This window comes from Oncorhynchus mykiss, chromosome 10 (assembly GCF_057628025.1).
Source record: "Oncorhynchus mykiss isolate SJ-2025 chromosome 10, ASM5762802v1, whole genome shotgun sequence".
NCBI lineage: Eukaryota > Metazoa > Chordata > Actinopteri > Salmoniformes > Salmonidae > Oncorhynchus > Oncorhynchus mykiss.
This window is the reverse complement of record NC_143031.1, coordinates 84,630,912-84,658,411: the sequence shown is the minus strand read 5'-3', so window position 1 is coordinate 84,658,411 and position 27,500 is coordinate 84,630,912. Positions and strand designations below refer to the sequence as shown.

Here is a 27,500-nt window from a genome sequence, read left to right as displayed (position 1 = left end):
TGTTATATAGGGGACAGTATTATGGGTCCTGGTAAACAGTAGTGTTATATAGGGGACAGTATTAAGGGTCAAAGTAGTGTTATATAGGGGACAGTATTATGGGTCAACAGTAGAGTTATATAGGGGACAGTATTATGGGTCAACAGTAGTGTTATATAGGGGACAGTATTATGGGTCAACAGTAGTGTAGTATAGGGGACAGTATTATGGGTCAACAGTAGTGTTATATAGGGGACAGTATTATGGGTCCTGGTCAACAGTAGTGTTATATAGGGGACAGTATTATGGGTCAACAGTAGAGTTGTATAGGGGACAGTATTATGGGTCAACAGTAGTGTTATATAGGGGACAGTATTATGGGTCAACAGTAGAGTTGTATAGGGGACAGTATTATGGGTCAACAGTAGTGTTATATAGGGGACAGTATTATAGGTCCTGGTCAACAGTAGTGTTATATAGGGGACAGTATTATGGGTCAACAGTAGTGTTATATAGGGGACAGTATTATGGGTCAACAGTAGTGTTATATAGGGGACAGTATTATGGGTCAACAGTAGTGTTATATAGGGAACAGTATTATGGGTCAACAGTAGTGTTATATAGGGGGACAGTATTATGGGTCAACAGTAGTGTTATATAGGGGACAGTATTATGGGTCCTGGTCAACAGTAGTGTTATATAGGGGACAGTATTATGGGTCCTGGTCAACAGTAGTGTTATATAGGGGACAGTATTATGGGTCAACAGTAGTGTTATATAGGAGAGAGTATTATGGGTCAACAGTAGTGTTGTATAGGGGACAGTATTATGGGTTAACAGTAGTGCTATATAGGGGACAGTATTATGGGTCCTGGTCAACAGTAGAGTTATATAGGGGACAGTATTATGGGTCAACAGTAGAGTTATATAGGGGACAGTATTATGGGTCAACAGTAGTGTTATATAGGGGACAGTATTATGGGTCAACAGTAGTGTTATATAGGGGACAGTATTATGGGTCAACAGTAGTGTTATATAGGGGACAGTATTATAGGTCCTGGTCAACAGTAGTGTTATATAGGGGACAGTAGTATGGGTCAACAGTAGTGTTATATAGGGGACAGTATTATGGGTCAACAGTAGTGTTATATAGGGGACAGTATTATAGGTCCTGGTCAACAGTAGTGTTATATAGGGGACAGTATTATGGGTCAACAGTAGTGTTGTATAGGGGACAGTATTATGGGTCAACAGTAGTGTTATATAGGGGACAGTATTATGGGTCAACAGTAGTGTTATATAGGGGACAGTATTATGGGTCCTGGTCAACAGTAGTGTTATATAGGGGACAGTATTAAGGGTCAACAGTAGTGTTATATAGGGGACAGTATTATGGGTCAACAGTAGAGTTATATAGGGGACAGTATTATGGGTCAACAGTAGTGTTATATAGGGGACAGTATTATGGGCCCTGGTCAACAGTAGTGTTATATAGGGGACAGTATTATAGGTCCTGGTCAATAGTAGTGTTATATAGGGGACAGTATTATGGGTCAACAGTAGTGTTATATAGGGGACAGTATTATGGGTCAACAGTAGTGCTATATAGGGGACAGTATTATAGGTCAACAGTAGTGTTATATAGGGGACAGTATTATGGGTCAACAGTAGTGTTATATAGGGGACAGTATTATGGGTCCTGGTCAACAGTAGTGTTATATAGGGGACAGTATTATGGGTCCTGGTCAACAGTAGTGTTATATAGGGGACAGTATTATGGGTCAACAGTAGTGTTATATAGGAGACAGTATTATGGGTCAACAGTAGTGTTGTATAGGGGACAGTATTATGGGTTAACAGTAGTGTTATATAGGGGATGTGGTCATCCTGTCTGGGTTGGCGCCCCCCCCCCCCCCCCCCCCTTAAGTTGTGCCGTGGCGGAGGTCTTTGTGGGCTATACTCAGCCTTGTCTCAGGATGGTATGTTGGTGGTTGAAGATATCCCTCTAGTGGTGTGGGGGCTGTGCTTTGGCAAAGTGGGTGGGGTTATATCCTTCCTGTTTGGCCCTGTCCGGGGGTGTCCTCGGAGTGGGCCACAGTGTCTCCTGACCCCTCCTGTCTCAGCCTCCAGTATTTATGCTGCAGTAGTTTATGTGTCGGGGGGCTAGGGTCAGTTTGTTATATCTGGAGTACTTCTCCTGTCCTATTCGGTGTCCTGTGTGAATCTAAGTGTGCGTTCTGTAATTCTCTCCTTCTCTCTTTCTCTCTCTCGGAGGACCTGAGCCCTAGGACCATGCCCCAGGACTACCTGACATGATGACTCCTTGCTGTCCCCAGTCCACCTGGCTGTGCTGCTGCTCCAGTTTCAACTGTTCTGCCTTATTATTATTCGACCATGCTGATCATTTATGAACATTTGAACATCTTGGCCATGTTCTGTTATAATCTCCACCCGGCACAGCCAGAAGAGGACTGGCCATCCCACATATGCTCTCTCTAATTCTCTCTTTCTTTCTCTCTCTCGGAGGACCTGAGCCCTAGGACCATGCCCCAGGAATACCTGACATGATGACTCCTTGCTGTCCCCAGTCCACCTGACTGTGCTGCTGCTCCAGTTTCAACTATTCTGCCTTATTATTATTCGACCATGCTGGTCATTTATGAACATTTGAACATCTTGACCATGTTTTGTTATAATCTCCACCCGGCACAGCCAGAAGAGGACTGGCCACCCCACATAGCCTGGTTCCTCTCTAGGTTTCTTCCTAGGTTTTGGCCTTTCTAGGGAGTTTTTCCTAGCCACCGTGCTTCTTCACCTGCATTGCTTGCTGTTTGGGGTTTTAGGCTGGGTTTCTGTACAGCACTTTGAGATATCAGCTGATGTACGAAGGGCTATATAAAATAAATTTGATTGATTGATTGGGACAGTATTATGGGTCAACAGTAGAGTTGTATAGGGGACAGTATTATAGGTCCTGGTCAAGAGTAGTGTTATATAGGGAACAGTATTATGGGTCAACAGTAGTGTTATATAGGGGACAGTATTATGGGTCAACAGTAGTGTTATATAGGGGACAGTATTATGGGTCAACAGTAGTGTTATATAGGGGATAGTATTATAGGTCCTGGTCAACAGTAGTGTTATATAGGGGACAGTATTATGGGTCAACAGTAGTGTTATATAGGGGACAGTATTATGGGTCCTGGTCAACAGTAGAGTTATATAGGGGACAGTATTATGGGTCAACAGTAGAGTTATATAGGGGACAGTATTATGGGTCAACAGTAGTGTTATATAGGGGACAGTATTATGGGTCAACAGTAGTGTTATATAGGGGACAGTATTATGGGTCAACAGTAGTGTTATATAGGGGACAGTATTATGGGTCAACAGTAGTGTTATATAGGGGACAGTATTATGGGTCAACAGTAGTGTTATATAGGGGACAGTATTATAGGTCCTGGTCAACAGTAGTGTTATATAGGGGACAGTAGTATGGGTCAACAGTAGTGTTGTATAGGGGACAGCATTATGGGTCAACAGTAGTGCTATATAGGGGACAGTATTATAGGTCCTGGTCAACAGTAGTGTTATATAGGGGACAGTATTATAGGTCCTGGTCAACAGTAGTGTTATATAGGGGACAGTATTATGGGTCAACAGTAGTGTTATATAGGGGACAGTATTATGGGTCAACAGTAGTGTTATATAGGGGACAGTATTATGGGTCAACAGTAGTGTTATATAGGGGACAGTATTATGGGTCAACAGTAGTGTTATATAGGGGGACAGTATTATGGGTCAACAGTAGTGTTATATAGGGGACAGTATTATGGGTCCTGGTCAACAGTAGAGTTATATAGGGGAAAGTATTATGGGTCAACAGTAGAGTTATATAGGGGACAGTATTATGGGTCAACAGTAGTGTTATATAGGGGACAGTATTATGGGTCAACAGTAGTGTTATATAGGGGGACAGTATTATGGGTCAACAGTAATGTTATATAGGGGACAGTATTATAGGTCCTGGTCAACAGTAGTGTTATATAGGGGACAGTATTATGGGTCAACAGTAGTGTTATATAGGGGACAGTATTATGGGTCAACAGTAGTGTTATATAGGGGACAGTATTATGGGTCAACAGTAGTGTTATATAGGAGACAGTATTATGGGTCAACAGTAGTGTTGTATAGGGGACAGTATTATGGGTTAACAGTAGTGTTATATAGGGGACAGTATTATGGGTCAACAGTAGTGTTATATAGGGGACAGTATTATGGGTCCTGGTCAACAGTAGAGTTATATAGGGGAAAGTATTATGGGTCAACAGTAGAGTTATATAGGGGACAGTATTATGGGTCAACAGTAGTGTTATATAGGGGACAGTATTATGGGTCAACAGTAGTGTTATATAGGGGGACAGTATTATGGGTCAACAGTAGTGTTATATAGGGGACAGTATTATAGGTCCTGGTCAACAGTAGTCTTATATAGGGGACAGTATTATGGGTCAACAGTAGTGTTATATAGGGGACAGTATTATGGGTCAACAGCAGTGTTATATAGGGGACAGTATTATGGGTCAACAGTAGTGTTATATAGGGGGACAGTATTATGGGTCAACAGTAGTGTTATATAGGGGACAGTATTATGGGTCCTGGTCAACAGTAGTGTTATATAGGGGACAGTATTATGGGTCAACAGTAGTGTTATATAGGGGACAGTATTATGGGTCAACAGTAGTGTTATATAGGGGACAGTATTATGGGTCAACAGTAGAGTTATATAGGGGAAAGTATTATGGGTCAACAGTAGAGTTATATAGGGGGACAGTATTATGGGTCAACAGTAGTGTTATATAGGGGACAGTATTATAGGTCCTGGTCAACAGTAGTGTTATATAGGGGACAGTATTATGGGTCAACAGTAGTGTTATATAGGGGACAGTATTATGGGTCAACAGTAGTGTTATATAGGGGACAGTATTATGGGTCCTGGTCAACAGTAGTGTTATATAGGGGACAGTATTAAGGGTCAACAGTAGTGTTATATAGGGGACAGTATTATGGGTCAACAGTAGAGTTATATAGGGGGACAGTATTATGGGTCAACAGTAGTGTTATATAGGGGACAGTATTATAGGTCCTGGTCAACAGTAGTGTTATATAGGGGACAGTACTATGGGTCAACAGTAGTGTTATATAGGGGACAGTATTATGGGTCAACAGTAGTGTTATATAGGGGACAGTATTATGGGTCCTGGTCAACAGTAGTGTTATATAGGGGACAGTATTATGGGTCAACAGTAGAGTTGTATAGGGGACAGTATTATGGGTCAACAGTAGTGTTATATAGGGGACAGTATTATGGGTCAACAGTAGAGTTGTATAGGGGACAGTATTATGGGTCAACAGTAGTGTTATATAGGGGACAGTATTATAGGTCCTGGTCAACAGTAGTGTTATATAGGGGACAGTAGTATGGGTCAACAGTAGTGTTGTATAGGGGACAGTATTATGGGTCAACAGTAGTGTTATATAGGGGACAGTATTATAGGTCCTGGTCAACAGTAGTGTTATATAGGGGACAGTATTATAGGTCCTGGTCAACAGTAGTGTTATATAGGGGACAGTATTATGGGTCAACAGTAGTGTTATATAGGGGACAGTATTATGGGTCAACAGTAGTGTTATATAGGGGACAGTATTATGGGTCCTGGTCAACAGTAGTGTTATATAGGGGACAGTATTATGGGTCAACAGTAGTGTTATATAGGGGACAGTATTATGGGTCAACAGTAGAGTTATATAGGGGACAGTATTATGGGTCAACAGTAGTGTTATATAGGGGACAGTATTATAGGTTCTGGTCAACAGTAGTGTTATATAGGGGACAGTAGTATGGGTCAACAGTAGTGTTGTATAGGGGACAGTATTATGGGTCAACAGTAGTGTTATATAGGGGACAGTATTATGGGTCAACAGTAGTGTTATATAGGGGACAGTATTATGGGTCAACAGTAGTGTTATATAGGGGACAGTATTATGGGTCAACAGTAGTGTTATATAGGGGACAGTATTATGGGTCAACAGTAGTGTTATATAGGGGACAGTATTATGGGTCAACAGTAGTGTTATATAGGGGACAGTATTATGGGTCAACAGTAGTGTTATATAGGGGACAGTATTATGGGTCAACAGTAGTGTTATATAGGGGACAGTATTATGGGTCAACGGTAGTGTTATATAGGGGGACAGTATTATGGGTCAACAGTAGTGTTATATAGGGGACAGTATTATGGGTCCTGGTCAACAGTAGTGTTATATAGGGGACAGTATTATGGGTCAACAGTAGTGTTATATAGGGGACAGTATTATGGGTCAACAGTAGTGTTATATAGGGGACAGTATTATGGGTCAACAGTAGTGTTATATAGGGGACAGTATTATGGGTCAACAGTAGTGTTATATAGGGGACAGTATTATGGGTCAACAGTAGTGTTATATAGGGGACAGTATTATGGGTCAACAGTAGTGTTATATAGGGGGACAGTATTATGGGTCAACAGTAGTGTTATATAGGGGACAGTACTATGGGTCAACAGTAGTGTTATATAGGGGACAGTATTATGGGTCAACAGTAGTGTTATATAGGGGACAGTATTATGGGTCAACAGTAGTGTTATATAGGGGACAGTATTATGGGTCAACGTTAGTGTTATATAGGGGGACAGTATTATGGGTCAACAGTAGTGTTATATAGGGGACAGTACTATGGGTCAACAGTAGTGTTATATAGGGGACAGTATTATGGGTCAACAGTAGTGTTATATAGGGGACAGTATTATGGGTCAACAGTAGTGTTATATAGGGGGACAGTATTATGGGTCAACAGTAGTGTTATATAGGGGACAGTATTATAGGTCCTGGTCAACAGTAGTGTTATATAGGGGACAGTACTATGGGTCAACAGTAGTGTTATATAGGGGACAGTATTATGGGTCAACAGTAGTGTTATATAGGGGACAGTATTATGGGTCAACAGTAGTGTTATATAGGGGACAGTATTATGGGTCAACAGTAGTGTTATATAGGGGGACAGTATTATGGGTCAACAGTAGTGTTATATAGGGGACAGTACTATGGGTCAACAGTAGTTTTATATAGGGGACAGTATTATGGGTCAACAGTAGTGTTATATAGGGGACAGTATTATGGGTCAACAGTAGTGTTATATAGGGGACAGTATTATGGGTCAACAGTAGTGTTATATAGGGGACAGTATTATGGGTCAACAGTAGTGTTATATAGGGGACAGTATTATGGGTCAACAGTAGTGTTATATAGGGGACAGTATTATGGGTCAACGTTAGTGTTATATAGGGGGACAGTATTATGGGTCAACAGTAGTGTTATATAGGGGACAGTATTATGGGTCCTGGTCAACAGTAGTGTTATATAGGGGACAGTATTATGGGTCAACAGTAGAGTTATATAGGGGACAGTATTATGGGTCAACAGTAGTGTTATATTGGGGACAGTATTATGGGTCAACAGTAGTGTTATATAGGGGGACAGTATTATGGGTCAACAGTAGTGTTATATAGGGGACAGTATTATGGGTCAACAGTAGTGTTATATAGGGGACAGTATTATGGGTCAACAGTAGTGTTATATAGGGGACAGTATTATGGGTCAACGGTAGTGTTATATAGGGGGGCAGTATTATGGGTCAACAGTAGTGTTATATAGGGGACAGTATTATGGGTCCTGGTCAACAGTAGTGTTATATAGGGGACAGTATTATGGGTCAACAGTAGAGTTATATAGGGGACAGTATTATGGGTCAACAGTAGTGTTATATAGGGGACAGTATTATGGGTCAACAGTAGTGCTATATAGGGGGACAGTATTATGGGTCAACAGTAGTGTTATATAGGGGACAGTAGTATGGGTCAACAGTAGTGTTATATAGGGGACAGTATTATGTGTCAACAGTAGTGTTATATAGGAGACAGTATTATGGGTCAACAGTAGAGTTATATAGGGGACAGTATTATGGGTCAACAGTAGTGTTATATAGGGGACAGTATTATGGGTCCTGGTCAACAGTAGTGTTATATAGGGGACAGTATTATGGGTCAACAGTAGAGTTGTATAGGGGACAGTATTATGGGTCAACAGTAGTGTTATATAGGGGACAGTATTATAGGTCCTGATCAACAGTAGTGTTATATAGGGGACAGTAGTATGGGTCAACAGTAGTGTTGTATAGGGGACAGTATTATGGGTCAACAGTAGTGTTATATAGGGGACAGTATTATGGGTCAACAGTAGTGTTATATAGGGGGACAGTATTATGGGTCAACGGTAGTGTTATATAGGGGACAGTATTATAGGTCCTGATCAACAGTAGTGTTATATAGGGGACAGTATTATGGGTCAACAGTAGTGTTATATAGGGGACAGTATTATGGGTCAACAGTAGAGTTATATAGGGGACAGTATTATGGGTCAACAGTAGTGTTATATAGGGGACAGTATTATGGGTCAACGGTAGTGTTATATAGGGGGACAGTATTATGGGTCAAGAGTAGTGTTATATAGGGGACAGTATTATGGGTCCTGGTCAACAGTAGTGTTATATAGGGGACAGTATTATGGGTCAACAGTAGAGTTATATAGGGGACAGTATTATGGGTCAACAGTAGTGTTATATAGGGGACAGTATTATGGGTCAACAGTAGTGCTATATAGGGGGACAGTATTATGGGTCAACAGTAGTGTTATATAGGGGACAGTATTATGGGTCAACAGTAGCGTTATATAGGGGACAGTATTATGGGTCAACAGTAGTGTTATATAGGGGACAGTATTATGGGTCAACAGTAGTGTTATATAGGGGGACAGTATTATGGGTCAACAGTAGTGTTATATAGGGGACAGTATTATGGGTCAACAGTAGTGTTATATAGGGGACAGTATTATGGGTCAACGGTAGTGTTATATAGGGGGACAGTATTATGGGTCAACAGTAGTGTTATATAGGGGACAGTATTATGGGTCCTGGTCAACAGTAGTGTTATATAGGGGACAGTATTATGGGTCAACAGTAGAGTTATATAGGGGACAGTATTATGGGTCAACAGTAGTGTTATATAGGGGACAGTATTATGGGTCAACAGTAGTGTTATATAGGGGGACAGTATTATGGGTCAACAGTAGTGTTATATAGGGGACAGTATTATGGGTCAACAGTAGTGTTATATAGGGGACAGTATTATAGGTCCTGGTCAACAGTAGTGTTATATAGGGGACAGTAGTATGGGTCAACAGTAGTGTTGTATAGGGGACAGTATTATGGGTCAACAGTAGTGTTATATAGGGGACAGTATTATGGGTCAACAGTAGTGTTATATAGGGGACAGTATTATGGGTCAACAGTAGTGTTATATAGGGGGACAGTATTATGGGTCAACAGTAGAGTTGTATAGGGGACAGTATTATGGGTCCTGGTCAACAGTAGTGTTATATAGGGGACAGTATTATGGGTCAACAGTAGTGTTATATAGGGGACAGTATTATGGGTCAACAGTAGAGTTATATAGGGGACAGTATTATGGGTCAACAGTAGTGTTATATAGGGGACAGTATTATGGGTCAACAGTAGAGTTGTATAGGGGACAGTATTATGGGTCAACAGTAGTGTTATATAGGGGACAGTATTATAGGTCCTGGTCAACAGTAGTGTTGTATAGGGGACAGTATTATGGGTCAACAGTAGTGTTATATAGGGGACAGTATTATAGGTCCTGGTCAACAGTAGTGTTATATAGGGGACAGTATTATGGGTCAACAGTAGTGTTATATAGGGGACAGTATTATGGGTCAACAGTAGTGTTATATAGGGGGACGGTATTATGGGTCAACAGTAGTGTTATATAGGGGACAGTATTATGGGTCCTGGTCAACAGCAGTGTTATATAGGGGACAGTATTATGGGTCAACAGTAGTGTTATATAGGGGACAGTATTATGGGTCAACAGTAGTGTTATATAGGGGACAGTATTATGTGTCAACAGTAGTGTTATATAGGAGACAGTATTATGGGTTAACAGTAGTGTTATATAGGGGACAGTATTATGGGTCCTGGTCAACAGTAGTGTTATATAGGGGACAGTATTATGGGTCAACAGTAGTGTTATATAGGGGACAGTATTATGGGTCAACAGTAGTGTTATATAGGGGACAGTATTATGGGTCCTGGTCAACAGTAGTGTTATATAGGGGACAGTATTATGTGTCAACAGTAGTGTTATATAGGGGACAGTATTATGGGTCAACAGTAGTGTTATATAGGGGGACAGTATTATGGGTCAACAGTAGTGTTGTATAGGGGATATGTTGCCATTTCTAGAAGCATCCATGGACATAGAGTATCTGTAATTATATGAAAATAGAGTGAAACAGGAAGGGACTATCTGAACTTGGCCAACAAGAAATATGTGTTTTTGTTTTCTTCCACAGAAGGTCTTTCATTGTTTTCCGTAACAAAATGTCCCTACCTAAAAGGACCCAGAAGCGGACAGGCAGGTACTATCTAATCATCTCCGTTAAAAAAACACACAAGTTGTTATTTTCCATGGTAAAACTTTTGAAAGTCTTTCCCCCTCCAGGTTTTGTGTTGTTTTCTCACCTTGGCGGTGGCGTGGGGCGACGCCCCTTTGTCCAGCAGCAGCAGCGCCACCTGCTGGTTGTCATAGTGAGCTGCCACGTGCAGCGGAGTCAGACCGTTCTGGAGGAGAGAACCACATTTATTACTCATCTCTCCTTCTCTCCTCTCTCTAGCTATTCTGTCTTCCCTCTCTTCTTCTCTCTCTAGCTATTCTGTTTTCCCTCTCTCCTCCTCTGTGTCATCTCTCCCTCTCTTTTCCCTCTCTAGCTATTCTGTCTTCCCTCCTCTCCTTCCCTGTCATCTCTCCCTCTCTTTTCCCTCTCTAGCTATTCTGTCTTCCCTCCTCTCCTTCCCTGTGTCATCTCTCCCTCTCTTTTCCCTCTCTAGCTATTCTGTCTTCCCTCCTCTCCTTCCCTGTGTCATCTCTCCCTCTCTTTTCCCTCTCTAGCTATTCTGTCTTCCCTCCTCTCCTTCCCTGTGTCATCTCTCCCTCTCTTTTCCCTCTCTAGCTATTCTGTCTTCCCTCCTCTCCTTCCCTGTGTCATCTCTCCCTCTCTTTTCCCTCTCTAGCTATTCTGTCTTCCCTCCTCTCCTTCCCTGTGTCATCTCTCTCTCTCCTTTTTCCCTCTCTAGCTATTCTGTCTTCCCTCCTCTCCTTCCCTGTGTCATGTCTCCCTCTCTTTCTCTCTCTAGCTATGCTGTCTTCCCTCCTTCTGTTTCATCTCTCCCTCTCTTTATTTCTCTAGCTATGCTGTCTTCCCTCACTCCTCCGTGTCATCTCTCCCTCTCCTTTTCCTTCTCTAGCTATTCTGTCTTCCCTCTCTCCTCCTTCTCTGTCATCTCTCTCTAGCTATTCTGTCTTCCCTCTCTCCTCCTCTGTGTCATCTCTCCCTCTCCTTCCCTCTCTAGCTATTATGTCTTCCCTCTCTCCTTCTCTCCTTCCCTCTCTAGCTATTCCGTCTTCCCTCCTCTCCTTCTCTCCTTCCCTCTCTAGCTATTCCGTCTTCCCTCCTCTCCTTCTCTCCTTCTCTCTCTAGCTATTCTATCTTCCCTCCTCTCCTTCTCTCCTTCTCTCTCTAGCTATTCTGTCTTCCCTCCTCTCCTTCTCTCCTTCTCTCTCTAGCTATTCTGTCTTCCCTCCTCCCCTTCTCTGTGTCATCTCTCCTTCTCTCCTTCTCTCTCTAGCTATTCTGTCTTCCCTCCTCTCCTTCTCTGTGTCATCTCTCCTTCTCTCCTTCTCTCTCTAGCTATTCTGTCTTCCCTCCTCTCCTCCTCTCCTTCGCTCCTTCTCTCTCTAGTTATTCTGTCTTCCCTCCTCTCCTTCTCTCCTTCCCTCTCTAGCTATTCTGTCTTCCCTCCTCTCCTTCTCTCCTTCCCTCTCTAGTTATTCTGTCTTCCCTCCTCTCCTCCTCTCCTTCCCTCTCTAGCTATTATGTCTTCCCTCCTCTCCTTCTCTGTGTCATCTCTCCTTCTCTCCTTCTCTCTCTAGCTATCCTGTCTTCCCTCCTCTCCTTCTCTGTGTCATCTCTCCTTCTCTCCTTCTCTCTCTAGCTATTCTGTCTTCCCTCCTCTCCTCCTCTCCTTCTCTCCTTCTCTCTCTAGTTATTCTGTCTTCCCTCCTCTCCTTCTCTCCTTCCCTCTCTAGCTATTCTGTCTTCCCTCCTCCCCTTCTCTCCTTCCCTCTCTAGTTATTCTGTCTTCCCTCCTCTCCTCCTCTCCTTCCCTCTCTAGCTATTCTGTCTTCCCTCCTCTCCTCCTCTCCTTCCCTCTCTAGCTATTCTGTCTTCCCTCCTCTCCTTCTCTCCTTCTCCTTTTTCCTCTCTATCTATTCTGTCTTCCCTCCTCTCCTCCCCTCTCTAGCTATTCTATCTTCCCTCCTCTCCTTCTCTCCTTCTCTCCTTCTCTCTCTAGCTATTCTATCTTCCCTCCTCTCCTCCTCTCCTTCTCTCCTTCCCTCTCTAGCTATTCTGTCTTCCCTACTCTCCTTCTCTCTTTCTCTCTCTAGCTATTATGTCTTCCCTCCTCTCCTTCTCTCCTTCTCTCTCTAGCTATTATTTCTTCCCTCCTCTCCTTCTCTCCTTCTCTCTCTAGCTATTCTGTCTTCCCTCCTCTCCTCCTCTCCTTCTCTCCTTCCCTCCCTAGCTATTCTGTCTTCCCTCCTCTCCTTCTCTCCTTCCCTCTCTAGCTATTCTGTCTTCCCTCCTCTCCTTCCCTCTCTAGCTATTCTGTCTTCCCTCCTCTCCTCCTCTCCTTCTCTCCTTCTCTCTCTAGCTATTCTGTCTTCCCTCCTCTCCTCCTCTCCTTCTCTCTCTAGCTATTCTATCTTCCCTCTCTCCTTCTCTCCTTCTCTCTCTAGCTATTCTGTCTTCCCTCCTCTCCTTCTCTGTGTCATCTCTCCTTTTTTACTTTATTCTTTCTCTCTTTGTGGCCTCCCTCTCTTCTTCTATAATCAATTTCTATGCTAACACTAGTTCTTGTTATTGTATTTCTGTGATAACAATAGTTCTAGTTATTGTATTTCTGTGAAAACAATAGTTCTAGTTACTGTATTTCTGTGATAATACAAGTTCTAGTTACTGTATTTCTGTAATAACACCAGTTCTAGTTACTGTATTTCTGTAATATCACCAGTTCTAGTTACTGTATTTCTGTGATAATACCAGTTCTCGTTACTGTATTTCAATACTATCACCAGCTCTAGTTGCTGTATGTCTATGACAATACCTTGCCGGCGTCGTCAGGCATAGCTTTGCGCTGCAGGAGGAGTTTTGCCACCTCCAGGCTTCCATACTTGGCTGATACATGTAGAGGAGTGAATCCTTTCTGTAAGGGAGGAGGATACATGTAGAGGAGTGAATCCTTTCTGTTAGGGGGGAGGATACATGTAGAGGAGTGAATCCTTTCTGTTAGGGGGGAGGATACATGTAGAGGAGTGAATCCTTTCTGTTAGGGAGGAGGATACATGTAGAGGAGTGAATCCTTTCTGTAAGGGGGGAGGATACATGTAGAGGAGTGAATCCTTTCTGTTAGGGAGGAGGATACATGTAGAGGAGTGAATCCTTTCTGTTAGGGGGGATACATGTAGAGGGGTGAATCCTTTCTGTAAGGGAGGAGGATAAATGTAGAGGAGTGCATATTTTTTGTTAGGGGGATACATGTAGAGGGGTGAATCCTTTCTGTAAGGGGGAGGATACATGTAGAGGAGTGAATCCTTTCTGTTAGGGAGGATACATGTAGAGAAGTGAATCCTTTCTGTGAGGGAGGATACATGTAGAGGAGTGAATCCTTTCTGTAAGGGAGGAGGATACATGTAGAGGAGTGAATTCTTTCTGTAAGGGAGGAGGATACATGTAGAGGAGTGAATCCTTTATGTAAGGGAGGATACATGTAGAGAAGTGAATCCTTTCCGTAAGGGAGGATACATGTAGAGGAGTGAATCCTTTCTGTAAGGGAGGATACATGTAGAGGAGTGAATCATTTATGTAAGGAAGGAGGATACATGTAGAGGAGTGAATCCTTTCTGTAAGGGAGGAGGATACATGTAGAGGAGTGAATCCTTTCTGTAAGGGAGGATACATATAGAGGAGTGAATCCTTTCTGTAAGGGAGGATACATGTAGAGGAGTGAATCCTTTCTGTAAGGGAGGATACATATAGAGGAGTGAATCCTTTCTGTAAGGGGGGAGGATACATGTAGAGGAGTGAATCCTTTCTGTAAGGGAGGAGGATACATGTAGAGGAGTGAATCCTTTATGTAAGGGAGGATACATGTAGAGGAGTGAATCCTTTCTGTAAGGGAGGATACATATAGAGGAGTGAATCCTTTATGTAAGGGAGGAGGATACATGTAGAGGAGTGAATCCTTTATGTAAGGGAGGATACATGTAGAGGAGTGAATCCTTTCTGTAAGGGAGGATACATGTAGAGAAGTGAATCCTTTCTGTAAGGGAGGATACATGTAGAGGAGTGAATCCTTTCTGTAAGGGAGGATACATGTAGAGGAGTGAATCCTTTCTGTAAGGGAGGATACATATAGAGGAGTGAATCCTTTCTGTAAGGGAGGATACATGTAGAGGAGTGAATCATTTCTGTTAGGGAGGAGGATACATGTAGAGGAGTGAATCCTTTCTGTAAGGGAGGAGGATACATGTAGAGGGGTGAATCCTTTCTGTTAGGGGGGAGGATACATGTAGAGGAGTGAATCCTTTCTGTTAGGGAGGATACATGTAGAGGAGTGAATCCTTTCTGTAAGGGAGGAGGATACATTTAGAGGAGTGAATCCTTTCTGTAAGGGAGGATACATATAGAGGAGTGAATCCTTTCTGTAAGGGAGGAGGATACATGTAGAGGAGTGAATCCTTTCTGTTAGGGGGGAGGATACATGTAGAGGAGTGAATCCTTTCTGTTAGGGAGGAGGATACATGTAGAGGAGTGAATCCTTTCTGTAAGGGGGGAGGATACATGTAGAGGAGTGAATCCTTTCTGTTAGGGAGGAGGATACATGTAGAGGAGTGAATCCTTTCTGTTAGGGGGGACACATGTAGAGGAGTGAATCCTTTCTGTTAGGGAGGAGGATACATGTAGAGGAGTGAATCTTTTCTGTTAGGGGGATACATGTACAGGGGTGAATCCTTTCTGTAAGGGGGAGGATACATGTAGAGGAGTGAATCCTTTCTGTAAGGGAGGATACATATAGAGGAGTGAATCCTTTCTGTAAGGGAGGAGGATACATGTAGAGGAGTGAATCCTTTCTGTTAGGGGGGAGGATACATGTAGAGGAGTGAATCGTTTCTGTTAGGGAGGAGGATACATGTAGAGGAGTGAATCCTTTCTGTAAGGGGGGAGGATACATGTAGAGGAGTGAATCCTTTCTGTTAGGGAGGAGGATACATGTAGAGGAGTGAATCCTTTCTGTTAGGGGGGATACATGTAGAGGAGTGAATCCTTTCTGTTAGGGAGGAGGATACATGTAGAGGAGTGAATCTTTTCTGTTAGGGGGGATACATGTACAGGGGTGAATCCTTTCTGTAAGGGGGAGGATACATGTAGAGGAGTGAATCATTTCTGTAAGGGAGGATACATGTAGAGGAGTGAATCCTTTCTGTAAGGGAGGATACATATAGAGGAGTGAATCCTTTCTGTAAGGGAGGATACATGTAGAGGAGTGAATCCTTTATGTAAGGGAGGATACATGTAGAGAAGTGAATCCTTCCTGTAAGGGAGGATACATGTAGAGGAGTGAATCCTTTCTGTAAGGGAGGATACATGTAGAGGAGTGAATCCTTTCTGTAAGGGGAATACATGTAGAGGAGTGAATCCTTTCTGTAAGGGAGAATACATATAGAGGAGTGAATCCTTTCTGTAAGGGGTATACATTTAGAGGAGTGAATCCTTTCTGTAAGGGAGGAGGATACATGTAGAGGGGTGAATCCTTTCTGTAAGGGGGGAGGATACATGTAGAGGGGTGAATCCTTTCTGTTAGGGGGGAGGATACATGTAGAGGAGTGAATCCTTTCTGTTAGGGAGGATACATGTAGAGGAGTGAATCCTTTCTGTAAGGGAGGAGGATACATTTAGAGGAGTGAATCCTTTCTGTAAGGGAGGATACATGTAGAGGAGTGAATCCTTTCTGTAAGGGAGGATACATGTAGAGGAGTGAATCCTTTCTGTAAGGGAGGATACATATAGAGGAGTGAATCCTTTCTGTAAGGGAGGATACATGTAGAGGAGTGAATCCTTTCTGTAAGGGGGATAGATGTAGAGGAGTGAATCCTTTCTGTAGGGGAGGAGGATACATGTAGAGGAGTGAATCATTTCTGTTAGGGAGGAGGATACATGTAGAGGAGTGAATCCTTTCTGTAAGGGAGGATACATGTAGAGGGGTGAATCCTTTCTATAAGGAGGGAGGATACATGTAGAGGAGTGAATCCTTTCTGTAAGGGGGAAGGATACATGTAGAGGAGTGAATCCTTTCTGTAAGGGAGGAGGATACATGTAGAGGAGTGAATCATTTCTGTTAGGGAGGAGGATACATGTAGAGGAGTGAATCCTTTCTGTAAGGGAGGATACATGTAGAGGGGTGAATCCTTTCTATAAGGAGGGAGGATACATGTAGAGGAGTGAATCCTTTCTGTAAGGGAGGATACATATAGAGGAGTGAATCCTTTCTGTAAGGGAGGATACATGTAGAGGAGTGAATCCTTTCTGTAAGGGAGGAGGATACATGTAGAGGGGTGAATCCTTTCTGTAAGGGGGGAGGATACATGTAGAGGGGTGAATCCTTTCTGTTAGGGGGGAGGATACATGTAGAGGAGTGAATCCTTTCTGTTAGGGAGGATACATGTAGAGGAGTGAATCCTTTCTGTAAGGGAGGAGGATACATTTAGAGGAGTGAATCCTTTCTGTAAGGGAGTATACATGTAGAGGAGTGAATCCTTTCTGTAAGGGAGGATACATGTAGAGGAGTGAATCCTTTCTGTAAGGGAGTAGGATACATGTAGAGGAGTGAATCATTTCTGTTAGGGAGGAGGATACATGTAGAGGAGTGAATCCTTTCTGTAAGGGAGGATACATGTAGAGGGGTGAATTCTTTCTATAAGGAGGGAGGATACATGTAGAGGAGTGAATCCTTTCTGTAAGGGGGGAGGATACATGTAGAGGAGTGATTCCTTTCTGTAAGGGGGAGGATACATGTAGAGGAGTGAATCCTTTATGTAAGGGAGGATACATGTAGAGGAGTGAATCCTTTCTGTAAGGGAGGATACATGTAGAGGAGTGAATCCTTTCTGTAAGGGAGGAGGATACATGTAGAGGAGTGAATCCTTTCTGTAAGGAGGGAGGATACATGTAGAGGAGTGAATCCTTTCTGTTAGGGAGGAGGATACATGTAGAGGAGTGAATCCTTTCTGTAAGGGGGGAGGATACATGTAGAGGAGTGAATCCTTTCTGTTAGGGAGGAGGATACATGTAGAGGAGTGAATCCTTTCTGTTAGGTGGGATACATGTAGAGGGGTGAATCCTTTCTGTAAGGGAGGAGGATAAATGTAGAGGAGTGCATCTTTTCTGTTTTGGGGATACATGTAGAGGGGTGAATCCTTTCTGTAAGGGGGAGGATACATGTAGAGGAGTGAATCCTTTCTGTTAGGGAGGATACATGTAGAGAAGTGAATCCTTTCTGTGAGGGAGGATACATGTAGAGGAGTGAATCCTTTCTGTAAGGGAGGAGGATACATGTAGAGGAGTGAATCCTTTCTGTAAGGGAGGAGGATACATGTAGAGGAGTGAATCCTTTATGTAAGGGAGGATACATGTAGAGAAGTGAATCCTTTCCGTAAGGGAGGATACATGTAGAGGAGTGAATCCTTTCTGTAAGGGAGGATACATGTAGAGGAGTGAATCATTTATGTAAGGAAGGAGGATACATGTAGAGGAGTGAATCCTTTCTGTAAGGGAGGAGGATACATGTAGAGGAGTGAATCCTTTATGTAAGGGAGGATACATGTAGAGAAGTGAATCCTTTCTGTAAGGGAGGATACATGTAGAGGAGTGAATCCTTTCTGTAAGGGAGGATACATATAGAGGAGTGAATCCTTTCTGTAAGGGGGGAGGATACATGTAGAGGAGTGAATCCTTTCTGTAAGGGAGGAGGATACATGTAGAGGAGTGAATCCTTTATGTAAGGGAGGATACATGTAGAGGAGTGAATCCTTTCTGTAAGGGAGGATACATATAGAGGAGTGAATCCTTTATGTAAGGGAGGAGGATACATGTAGAGGAGTGAATCCTTTATGTAAGGGAGGATACATGTAGAGGAGTGAATCCTTTCTGTAAGGGAGGATACATGTAGAGAAGTGAATCCTTTCTGTAAGGGAGGATACATGTAGAGGAGTGAATCCTTTCTGTAAGGGAGGATACATGTAGAGGAGTGAATCCTTTCTGTAAGGGAGGATACATATAGAGGAGTGAATCCTTTCTGTAAGGGAGGATACATGTAGAGGAGTGAATCATTTCTGTTAGGGAGGAGGATACATGTAGAGGAGTGAATCCTTTCTGTAAGGGAGGAGGATACATGTAGAGGGGTGAATCCTTTCTGTTAGGGGGGAGGATACATGTAGAGGAGTGAATCCTTTCTGTTAGGGAGGATACATGTAGAGGAGTGAATCCTTTCTGTAAGGGAGGAGGATACATTTAGAGGAGTGAATCCTTTCTGTAAGGGAGGATACATGTAGAGGAGTGAATCCTTTCTGTAAGGGAGGATACATGTAGAGGAGTGAATCCTTTCTGTAAGGGAGGATACATATAGAGGAGTGAATCCTTTCTGTAAGGGAGGAGGATACATGTAGAGGAGTGAATCCTTTCTGTTAGGGGGGAGGATACATGTAGAGGAGTGAATCCTTTCTGTTAGGGAGGAGGATACATGTAGAGGAGTGAATCCTTTCTGTAAGGGGGGAGGATACATGTAGAGGAGTGAATCCTTTCTGTTAGGGAGGAGGATACATGTAGAGGAGTGAATCCTTTCTGTTAGGGGGGATACATATAGAGGAGTGAATCCTTTCTGTTAGGGAGGAGGATACATGTAGAGGAGTGAATCTTTTCTGTTAGGGGGATACATGTACAGGGGTGAATCCTTTCTGTAAGGGGGAGGATACATGTAGAGGAGTGAATCGTTTCTGTAAGGGATGATACATATAGAGGAGTGAATCCTTTCTGTAAGGGAGGAGGATACATGTAGAGGAGTGAATCCTTTCTGTTAGGGGGGAGGATACATGTAGAGGAGTGAATCCTTTCTGTTAGGGAGGAGGATACATGTAGAGGAGTGAATCCTTTCTGTAAGGGGGGAGGATACATGTAGAGGAGTGAATCCTTTCTGTTAGGGAGGATACATGTAGAGAAGTGAATCCTTTCCGTAAGGGAGGATACATGTAGAGGAGTGAATCCTTTCTGTAAGGGAGGATACATGTAGAGGAGTGAATCATTTATGTAAGGAAGGAGGATACATGTAGAGGAGTGAATCCTTTCTGTAAGGGAGGAGGATACATGTAGAGGAGTGAATCCTTTATGTAAGGGAGGATACATGTAGAGAAGTGAATCCTTTCTGTAAGGGAGGATACATGTAGAGGAGTGAATCCTTTCTGTAAGGCAGGATACATATAGAGGAGTGAATCCTTTCTGTAAGGGAGGATACATGTAGAGGAGTGAATCCTTTCTGTAAGGGAGGATACATATAGAGGAGTGAATCCTTTCTGTAAGGGGGGAGGATACATGTAGAGGAGTGAATCCTTTCTGTAAGGGAGGAGGATACATGTAGAGGAGTGAATCCTTTATGTAAGGGAGGATACATGTAGAGGAGTGAATCCTTTCTGTAAGGGAGGATACATATAGAGGAGTGAATCCTTTATGTAAGGGAGGAGGATACAGGTAGAGGAGTGAATCCTTTATGTAAGGGAGGATACATGTAGAGGAGTGAATCCTTTCTGTAAGGGAGGATACATGTAGAGAAGTGAATCCTTTCTGTAAGGGAGGATACATGTAGAGGAGTGAATCCTTTCTGTAAGGGAGGATACATGTAGAGGAGTGAATCCTTTCTGTAAGGGAGGATACATATAGAGGAGTGAATCCTTTCTGTAAGGGAGGATACATGTAGAGGAGTGAATCATTTCTGTTAGGGAGGAGGATACATGTAGAGGAGTGAATCCTTTCTGTAAGGGAGGAGGATACATGTAGAGGGGTGAATCCTTTCTGTTAGGGGGGAGGATACATGTAGAGGAGTGAATCCTTTCTGTTAGGGAGGATACATGTAGAGGAGTGAATCCTTTCTGTAAGGGAGGAGGATACATTTAGAGGAGTGAATCCTTTCTGTAAGGGAGGATACATGTAGAGGAGTGAATCCTTTCTGTAAGGGAGGATACATGTAGAGGAGTGAATCCTTTCTGTTAGGGAGGATATATATAGAGGAGTGAATCCTTTCTGTAAGGGAGGAGGATACATGTAGAGGAGTGAATCCTTTCTGTTAGGGGGGAGGATACATGTAGAGGAGTGAATCCTTTCTGTTAGGGAGGAGGATACATGTAGAGGAGTGAATCCTTTCTGTAAGGGGGGAGGATACATGTAGAGGAGTGAATCCTTTCTGTTAGGGAGGAGGATACATGTAGAGGAGTGAATCCTTTCTGTTAGGGGGGATACATGTAGAGGAGTGAATCCTTTCTGTTAGGGAGGAGGATACATGTAGAGGAGTGAATCTTTTCTGTTAGGGGGATACATGTACAGGGGTGAATCCTTTCTGTAAGGGGGAGGATACATGTAGAGGAGTGAATCCTTTCTGTAAGGGATGATACATATAGAGGAGTGAATCCTTTCTGTAAGGGAGGAGGATACATGTAGAGGAGTGAATCCTTTCTGTTAGGGGGGAGGATACATGTAGAGGAGTGAATCCTTTCTGTTAGGGAGGAGGATACATGTAGAGGAGTGAATCCTTTCCGTAAGGGGGGAGGATACATGTAGAGGAGTGAATCCTTTCTGTTAGGGAGGAGGATACATGTAGAGGAGTGAATCCTTTCTGTTAGGGGGGAAACATGTAGAGGAGTGAATCCTTTCTGTTAGGGAGGAGGATACATGTAGAGGAGTGAATCTTTTCTGTTAGGGGGGATACATGTACAGGGGTGAATCCTTTCTGTAAGGGGGAGGATACATGTAGAGGAGTGAATCATTTCTGTAAGGGAGGATACATGTAGAGGAGTGAATCCTTTCTGTAAGGGAGGATACATATAAAGGAGTGAATCCTTTCTGTAAGGGAGGATACATGTAGAGGAGTGAATCCTTTATGTAAGGGAGGATACATGTAGAGAAGTGAATCCTTCCTGTAAGGGAGGATACATGTAGAGGAGTGAATCCTTTCTGTAAGGGAGGATACATGTAGAGGAGTGAATCCTTTCTGTAAGGGGAATACATGTAGAGGAGTGAATCCTTTCTGTAAGGGAGAATACATATAGAGGAGTGAATCCTTTCTGTAAGGGGTATACATTTAGAGGAGTGAATCCTTTCTGTAAGGGAGGAGGATACATGTAGAGGGGTGAATCCTTTCTGTAAGGGGGGAGGATACATGTAGAGGGGTGAATCCTTTCTGTTAGGGGGGAGGATACATGTAGAGGAGTGAATCCTTTCTGTTAGGGAGGATACATGTGGAGGAGTGAATCCTTTCTGTAAGGGAGGAGGATACATTTAGAGGAGTGAATCCTTTCTGTAAGGGAGGATACATGTAGAGGAGTGAATCCTTTCTGTAAGGGAGGATACATGTAGAGGAGTGAATCCTTTCTGTAAGGGAGGATACATATAGAGGAGTGAATCCTTTCTGTAAGGGAGGATACATGTAGAGGAGTGAATCCTTTCTGTAAGGGGGATAGATGTAGAGGAGGGAATCCTTTCTGTAGGGGAGGAGGATACATGTAGAGGAGTGAATCATTTCTGTTAGGGAGGAGGATACATGTAGAGGAGTGAATCCTTTCTGTAAGGGAGGATACATGTAGAGGGGTGAATCCTTTCTATAAGGAGGGAGGATACATGTAGAGGAGTGAATCCTTTCTGTAAGGGGGAAGGATACATGTAGAGGATTGAATCCTTTCTGTAAGGGAGGAGGATACATGTAGAGGAGTGAATCATTTCTGTTAGGGAGGAGGATACATGTAGAGGAGTGAATCCTTTCTGTAAGGGAGGATACATGTAGAGGGGTGAATCCTTTCTATAAGGAGGGAGGATACATGTAGAGGAGTGAATCCTTTCTGTAAGGGAGGATACATATAGAGGAGTGAATCCTTTCTGTAAGGGAGGATACATGTAGAGGAGTGAATCCTTTCTGTAAGGGAGGAGGATACATGTAGAGGGGTGAATCCTTTCTGTAAGGGGGGAGGATACATGTAGAGGGGTGAATCCTTTCTGTTAGGGGGGAGGATACATGTAGAGGAGTGAATCCTTTCTGTTAGGGAGGATACATGTAGAGTAGTGAATCCTTTCTGTAAGGGAGGAGGATACATTTAGAGGAGTGAATCCTTTCTGTAAGGGAGGATACATGTAGAGGAGTGAATCCTTTCTGTAAGGGAGGATACATGTAGAGGAGTGAATCCTTTCTGTAAGGGAGGAGGATACATGTAGAGGAGTGAATCATTTCTGTTAGGGAGGAGGATACATGTAGAGGAGTGAATCCTTTCTGTAAGGGAGGATACATGTAGAGGGGTGAATTCTTTCTATAAGGAGGGAGGATACATGTAGAGGAGTGAATCCTTTCTGTAAGGGGAGAGGATACATGTAGAGGAGTGAATCCTTTATGTAAGGGAGGATACATGTAGAGGAGTGAATCCTTTCTGTAAGGGAGGATACATGTAGAGGAGTGAATCCTTTCTGTAAGGGAGGAGGATACATGTAGAGGAGTGAATCCTTTCTGTAAGGAGGGAGGATACATGTAGAGGAGTGAATCCTTTCTGTAAGGGAGGATACATGTAGAGGGGTGAATCCTTTCTATAAGGAGGGAGGATACATGTAGAGGAGTGAATCCTTTATGTAAGGGAGGATACATGTAGAGGAGTGAATCCTTTCTGTAAGGAGGATACATGTAGAGGGGTGAATCCTTTCTGTTAGGGAGGAGGATACATGTAGAGGAGTGAATCCTTTCTGTTAGGGGGGAGGATACATGTAGAGGAGTGAATCCTTTCTGTTAGGGGGGAGGATACATGTAGAGGAGTGAATCCTTTCTGTTAGGGAGGAGGATACATGTAGAGGAGTGAATCCTTTCTGTAAGGAGGGAGGATACATGTAGAGGAGTGAATCCTTTCTGTGAGGGAGGAGGATACATGTAGAGGAGTGAATCCTTTCTGTTAGGGGGGAGGATACATGTAGAGGGGTGAATCATTTATGTAAGGAAGGAGGATACATGTAGAGGGGTGAATCCTTTCTGTTAGGGGGGAGGATACATGTAGAGGGGTGAATCATTTATGTAAGATGTGTGTGTGCGTGTGTGTGTGTGCGTGTGTGTGTGTGTGTGTGTGTGTGTGTGTGTGTGTGTGTGTGTGTGTGTGTGCGTGTGTGTGTGTGTGTGTGTGTGTGAGCGTGTGTGTGCGTGTGTGTGTGCGTGTGTGTGTATCCTACCTTGGTAGCCAGTGAGTGTGAAGCCCCAGCCTCCAACAACACTGCGGTGGTCTCTAACTGTCCCTCCCTGGCAGCGATGTGCAGAGGACTGTATCCATTAGTAGTGGAGGCGTCGGGATGAGCCATGTGCTGCAGTAACAGCTGGACGATCTCTGCCTTCCCCAGACGGGACGCGATGTGGAGGGGGGTCTGGTCCTCCTACAGGGACTGAAGGCTTTAGGGTGCTGTGCTCGGCTGGTTAAACCACCATGTAAACTAGCCCTCACTAGCCAACGGGATAGTTTGGCAAGTGTTCAACTCGCCGGTCTAAAAATGACTGGCCTCCTGCTAGTGGGCTAAGCTTCATTTCCTTCCCTAGTTATACACATGTTTCACCTGTAGAAAGCGCCAAATGTCAACTACACACCAGTAAGTGAATCCTTTCTGTAAGTGACTGGTCTGTCTGGCCAGTTGTTACTGTGACTGGTCTGTCTGGCCAGTTGTTACTGTGACTGGTCTGTCTGGCCAGTTGTTACTGTGACTGGTCTGTCTGGCCAGTAGTTACTGTGACTGGTCTGTCTTGCCAGTTTCTACTGTGACTGGTCTGTTTGGCCAGTCGTTACTGTGACTGGTCTGTCTGGCCAGTTGTTACTGTGACTGGTCTGTCTGGCCAGTTGTTACTGTGACTGGTCTGTCTGGCCAGTTGTTACTGTGACTGGTCTGTCTGGCCAATTTTTACTGTGACTGGTCTGGTTAGTTGTTACTGTGACTGGTCTGTCTGGTCAGTTGTTACTGTGACTGGTCTGTCTGGCCAGTTGTTACTGTGACTGGTCTGTCTGGCCAGTTGTTACTGTGACTGGTCTGTCTGGTCAGTTGTTACTGTGACTGGTCTGTCTGGTCAGTTGTTACTGTGACTGTTCTGTCTGCCCAGTTGTTACTGTGACTGGTCTGTCTGGTCAGTTGTTACTGTGACTGGTCTGTCTGGCCAGTTGTTACTGTGACTGGTCTGTCTGGCCAGTTATTACTGTGACTGGTCTGTCTGGTCAGTTGTTACTGTGACTGGTCTGTCTGGCGAGTTGTTACTCTGACTGGTCTGGTCAGTTGTTAATGTGACTGGTCTGTCTGGTCAGTTGTTACTGTGACTGGTCTGTCTGGCCAGTTGTTACTGTGACTGGTCTGGTCAGTTGTTACTGTGACTTGTCTGTCTGGTCAGTTGTTACTGTGACTGGTCTGTCTGGCCAGTTGTTACTGTGACTGGTCTGTCTGGCCAGTTGTTACTGTGACTGGTCTGGTCAGTTGTTACTGTGACTGGTCTGTCTGGCCAGTTGTTACTGTGACTGGTCTGGTCAATTGTTACTGTGACTGGTCTGGTCAGTTGTTACTGTGACTGGTCTGTCTGGTTAGTTGTTACTGTGACTGGTCTGGTCAGTTGTTACTGTGACTGGTCTGTCTGGCCGGTTGTTACTGTGACTGGTCTGTCTGGCCAGTTGTTACTGTGACTGGACTGGTCAGTTGTTACTGTGACTGGTCTGTCTGGCCAGTTGTTACTGTGACTGGTCTGGCCAGTTGTTACTGTGACTGGTCTGTCTGGTCAGCTGTTACTGTGACTGGTCTGTCTGGCCAGTTGTTACCAGTTGTGTGTACAACTCCCTGTATTACGATTGGCTGTCATTCGCAAGTAGAAATCCCCCCCAACAAACTAAATGACTCACTCTTGCCATGGCGTCGACCAGAGCTCCGTTCCTCAGGAGACATCGAACCACCTCTATCTGACCAGCACGGGCCGCCATGTGTAACGCTGTCTCACCACGCTACACACACACACACACACACACACACACACACACACACACACACACACACACACACACACGTTAGAACACCACACATCATTAGAACACACATCATTAGAACACACATCATTAGAACACACATCATTAGAACACACATCATTAGAACACATACAAACACAACCACACCCACTACCAGCTAAAAGAGCTGCTGTGGTTGGTCAATACTGACTGTAAAACCCAGGAAGTGGGTGTGTCGATTTGTAGGCATGGAATCACTGGTCACTTTAATAATGTTTACACTACTGCTTTACTCATCATTTACATCCTGTATTCTACTGTATTTTAGTCAATACTACTCTGGCATTTCTCGTCCTAATATTTATATATTTCTTAATTTAATTATTTTACTTTTAGATTTGGGTGTTGTTGTGTATTGTTAGCTATTACTGCACTGTTTGAGCTAGAAACACCAGCATTAAGCTAGATAATACTGCACTATTGGAGCTAGAAACACAAGCATTTAGTTAGATATTACTGCACTGTTGGAGCTAGAAACACAAGCATTTAGCTAGATATTACTGCACTGTTGGAGCTAGAAACACAAGCATTTAGCTAGATATTACTGCACTGTTGGAGCTAGAAACACAAGCATTTAGCTAGATATTACTGCACTGTTGGAGCTAGAAACACAAGCATTAAGCTAGATATTACTGCACTGTTGGAGCTAGAAACAAGCATTTCACTACCCCCCGTAATAACATCTGTTAAGGACCGATAACGTTGTGATTTGATCGTGTCGGTACTGACGATGTTGCAGACGTCCGGCGAGGCCCCGTTCTGTAGCAGCAGCAGCACCATGTTGAGGTGACCCATAAAGGCTGAGACATGGACGGGGGTCAGACCAGACTCCGTGACGGCCTGGACGGAGGCTCCGTATTTCACCAGCAGCTCCATCACCTTCACGCGGTTCTTCTTGCAGGCGATGTGCAGCGGAGTGAACCCATTCTGGACACGCAGAAACACAACACACAGAATCACAACACACAGAAACACAACACACAGAATCACAACACACAGAGTCACAACACACAGAAACACAACACACAGAATCACAACACACAGAAACACAACACACAGAATCACAACACACAGAAACACAACACACAGAAACACAACACACGGCAACACAACACACAGAAACACAACACACAGAATCACAACACACAGAAACACAACACACAGAATCACAACACACAGAAACACAACACACAGAAACACAACACACAGCAACACAACACACAGAATCACAACACACAGAAACACAACACACGGCAACACAACACACAGAATCACAACACACAGAAACACAACACACAGAATCACAACACACAGAATCACAACACACAGAAACACAACACACAGAAACACAACACACAGAATCACAACACACAGAATCACAACACACAGAAACACAACACACAGAAACACAACACACAGAAACACAACACACAGAATCACAACACACAGAAACACAACACACAGAAACACAACACACAGAAACACAACACACAGAATCACAACACACAGAATCACAACACACAGAATCACAACACACAGAATCACAACACACAGAAACACAACACACAGAAACACAACACACAGAAACACAACACACAGAAACACAACACACAGAAACACAACACACGGCAACACAACACACAGAAACACAACACACAGAAACACAACACACAGAAACACAACACACAGAAACATAACACACAGAAACACAACACACAGAAACACAACACACAGCAACGTTGGGGGGAAACATTCAAACAACCTAGCTGTTGTATTAGATCTGTACCAGTGTGTTTCTCTGTCTGTCTGTCTGTGTGTGTGTGTGTGTGTGTGTGTGTGTGTTTGTGTGTTTGTGTGTGTATG

General features: G+C 43.5%; 1 protein-coding gene across 18 annotated transcripts in view; it reads right to left on the bottom strand.

Moving 5' to 3' along the window:
• The window catches only part of LOC110515949 (uncharacterized), a 234,461-nt gene that overhangs the window by 101,985 nt on the left and 104,976 nt on the right, over positions 1 to 27,500 (bottom strand). For all 18 annotated transcript variants that reach the window (XM_090188230.1, XM_090188245.1, XM_090188231.1 and 15 more), the window contains 5 exons: positions 26,367 to 26,564; positions 25,479 to 25,577; positions 23,788 to 23,985; positions 13,379 to 13,477; positions 10,676 to 10,774 (listed from right to left, as the gene is read on the bottom strand). In XM_090188230.1, the coding sequence (XP_090044356.1) occupies positions 10,676 to 10,774; positions 13,379 to 13,477; positions 23,788 to 23,985; positions 25,479 to 25,577; positions 26,367 to 26,564 (693 nt within the window). The remainder of the gene's footprint in view (positions 1 to 10,675; positions 10,775 to 13,378; positions 13,478 to 23,787; positions 23,986 to 25,478; positions 25,578 to 26,366; positions 26,565 to 27,500) is intronic.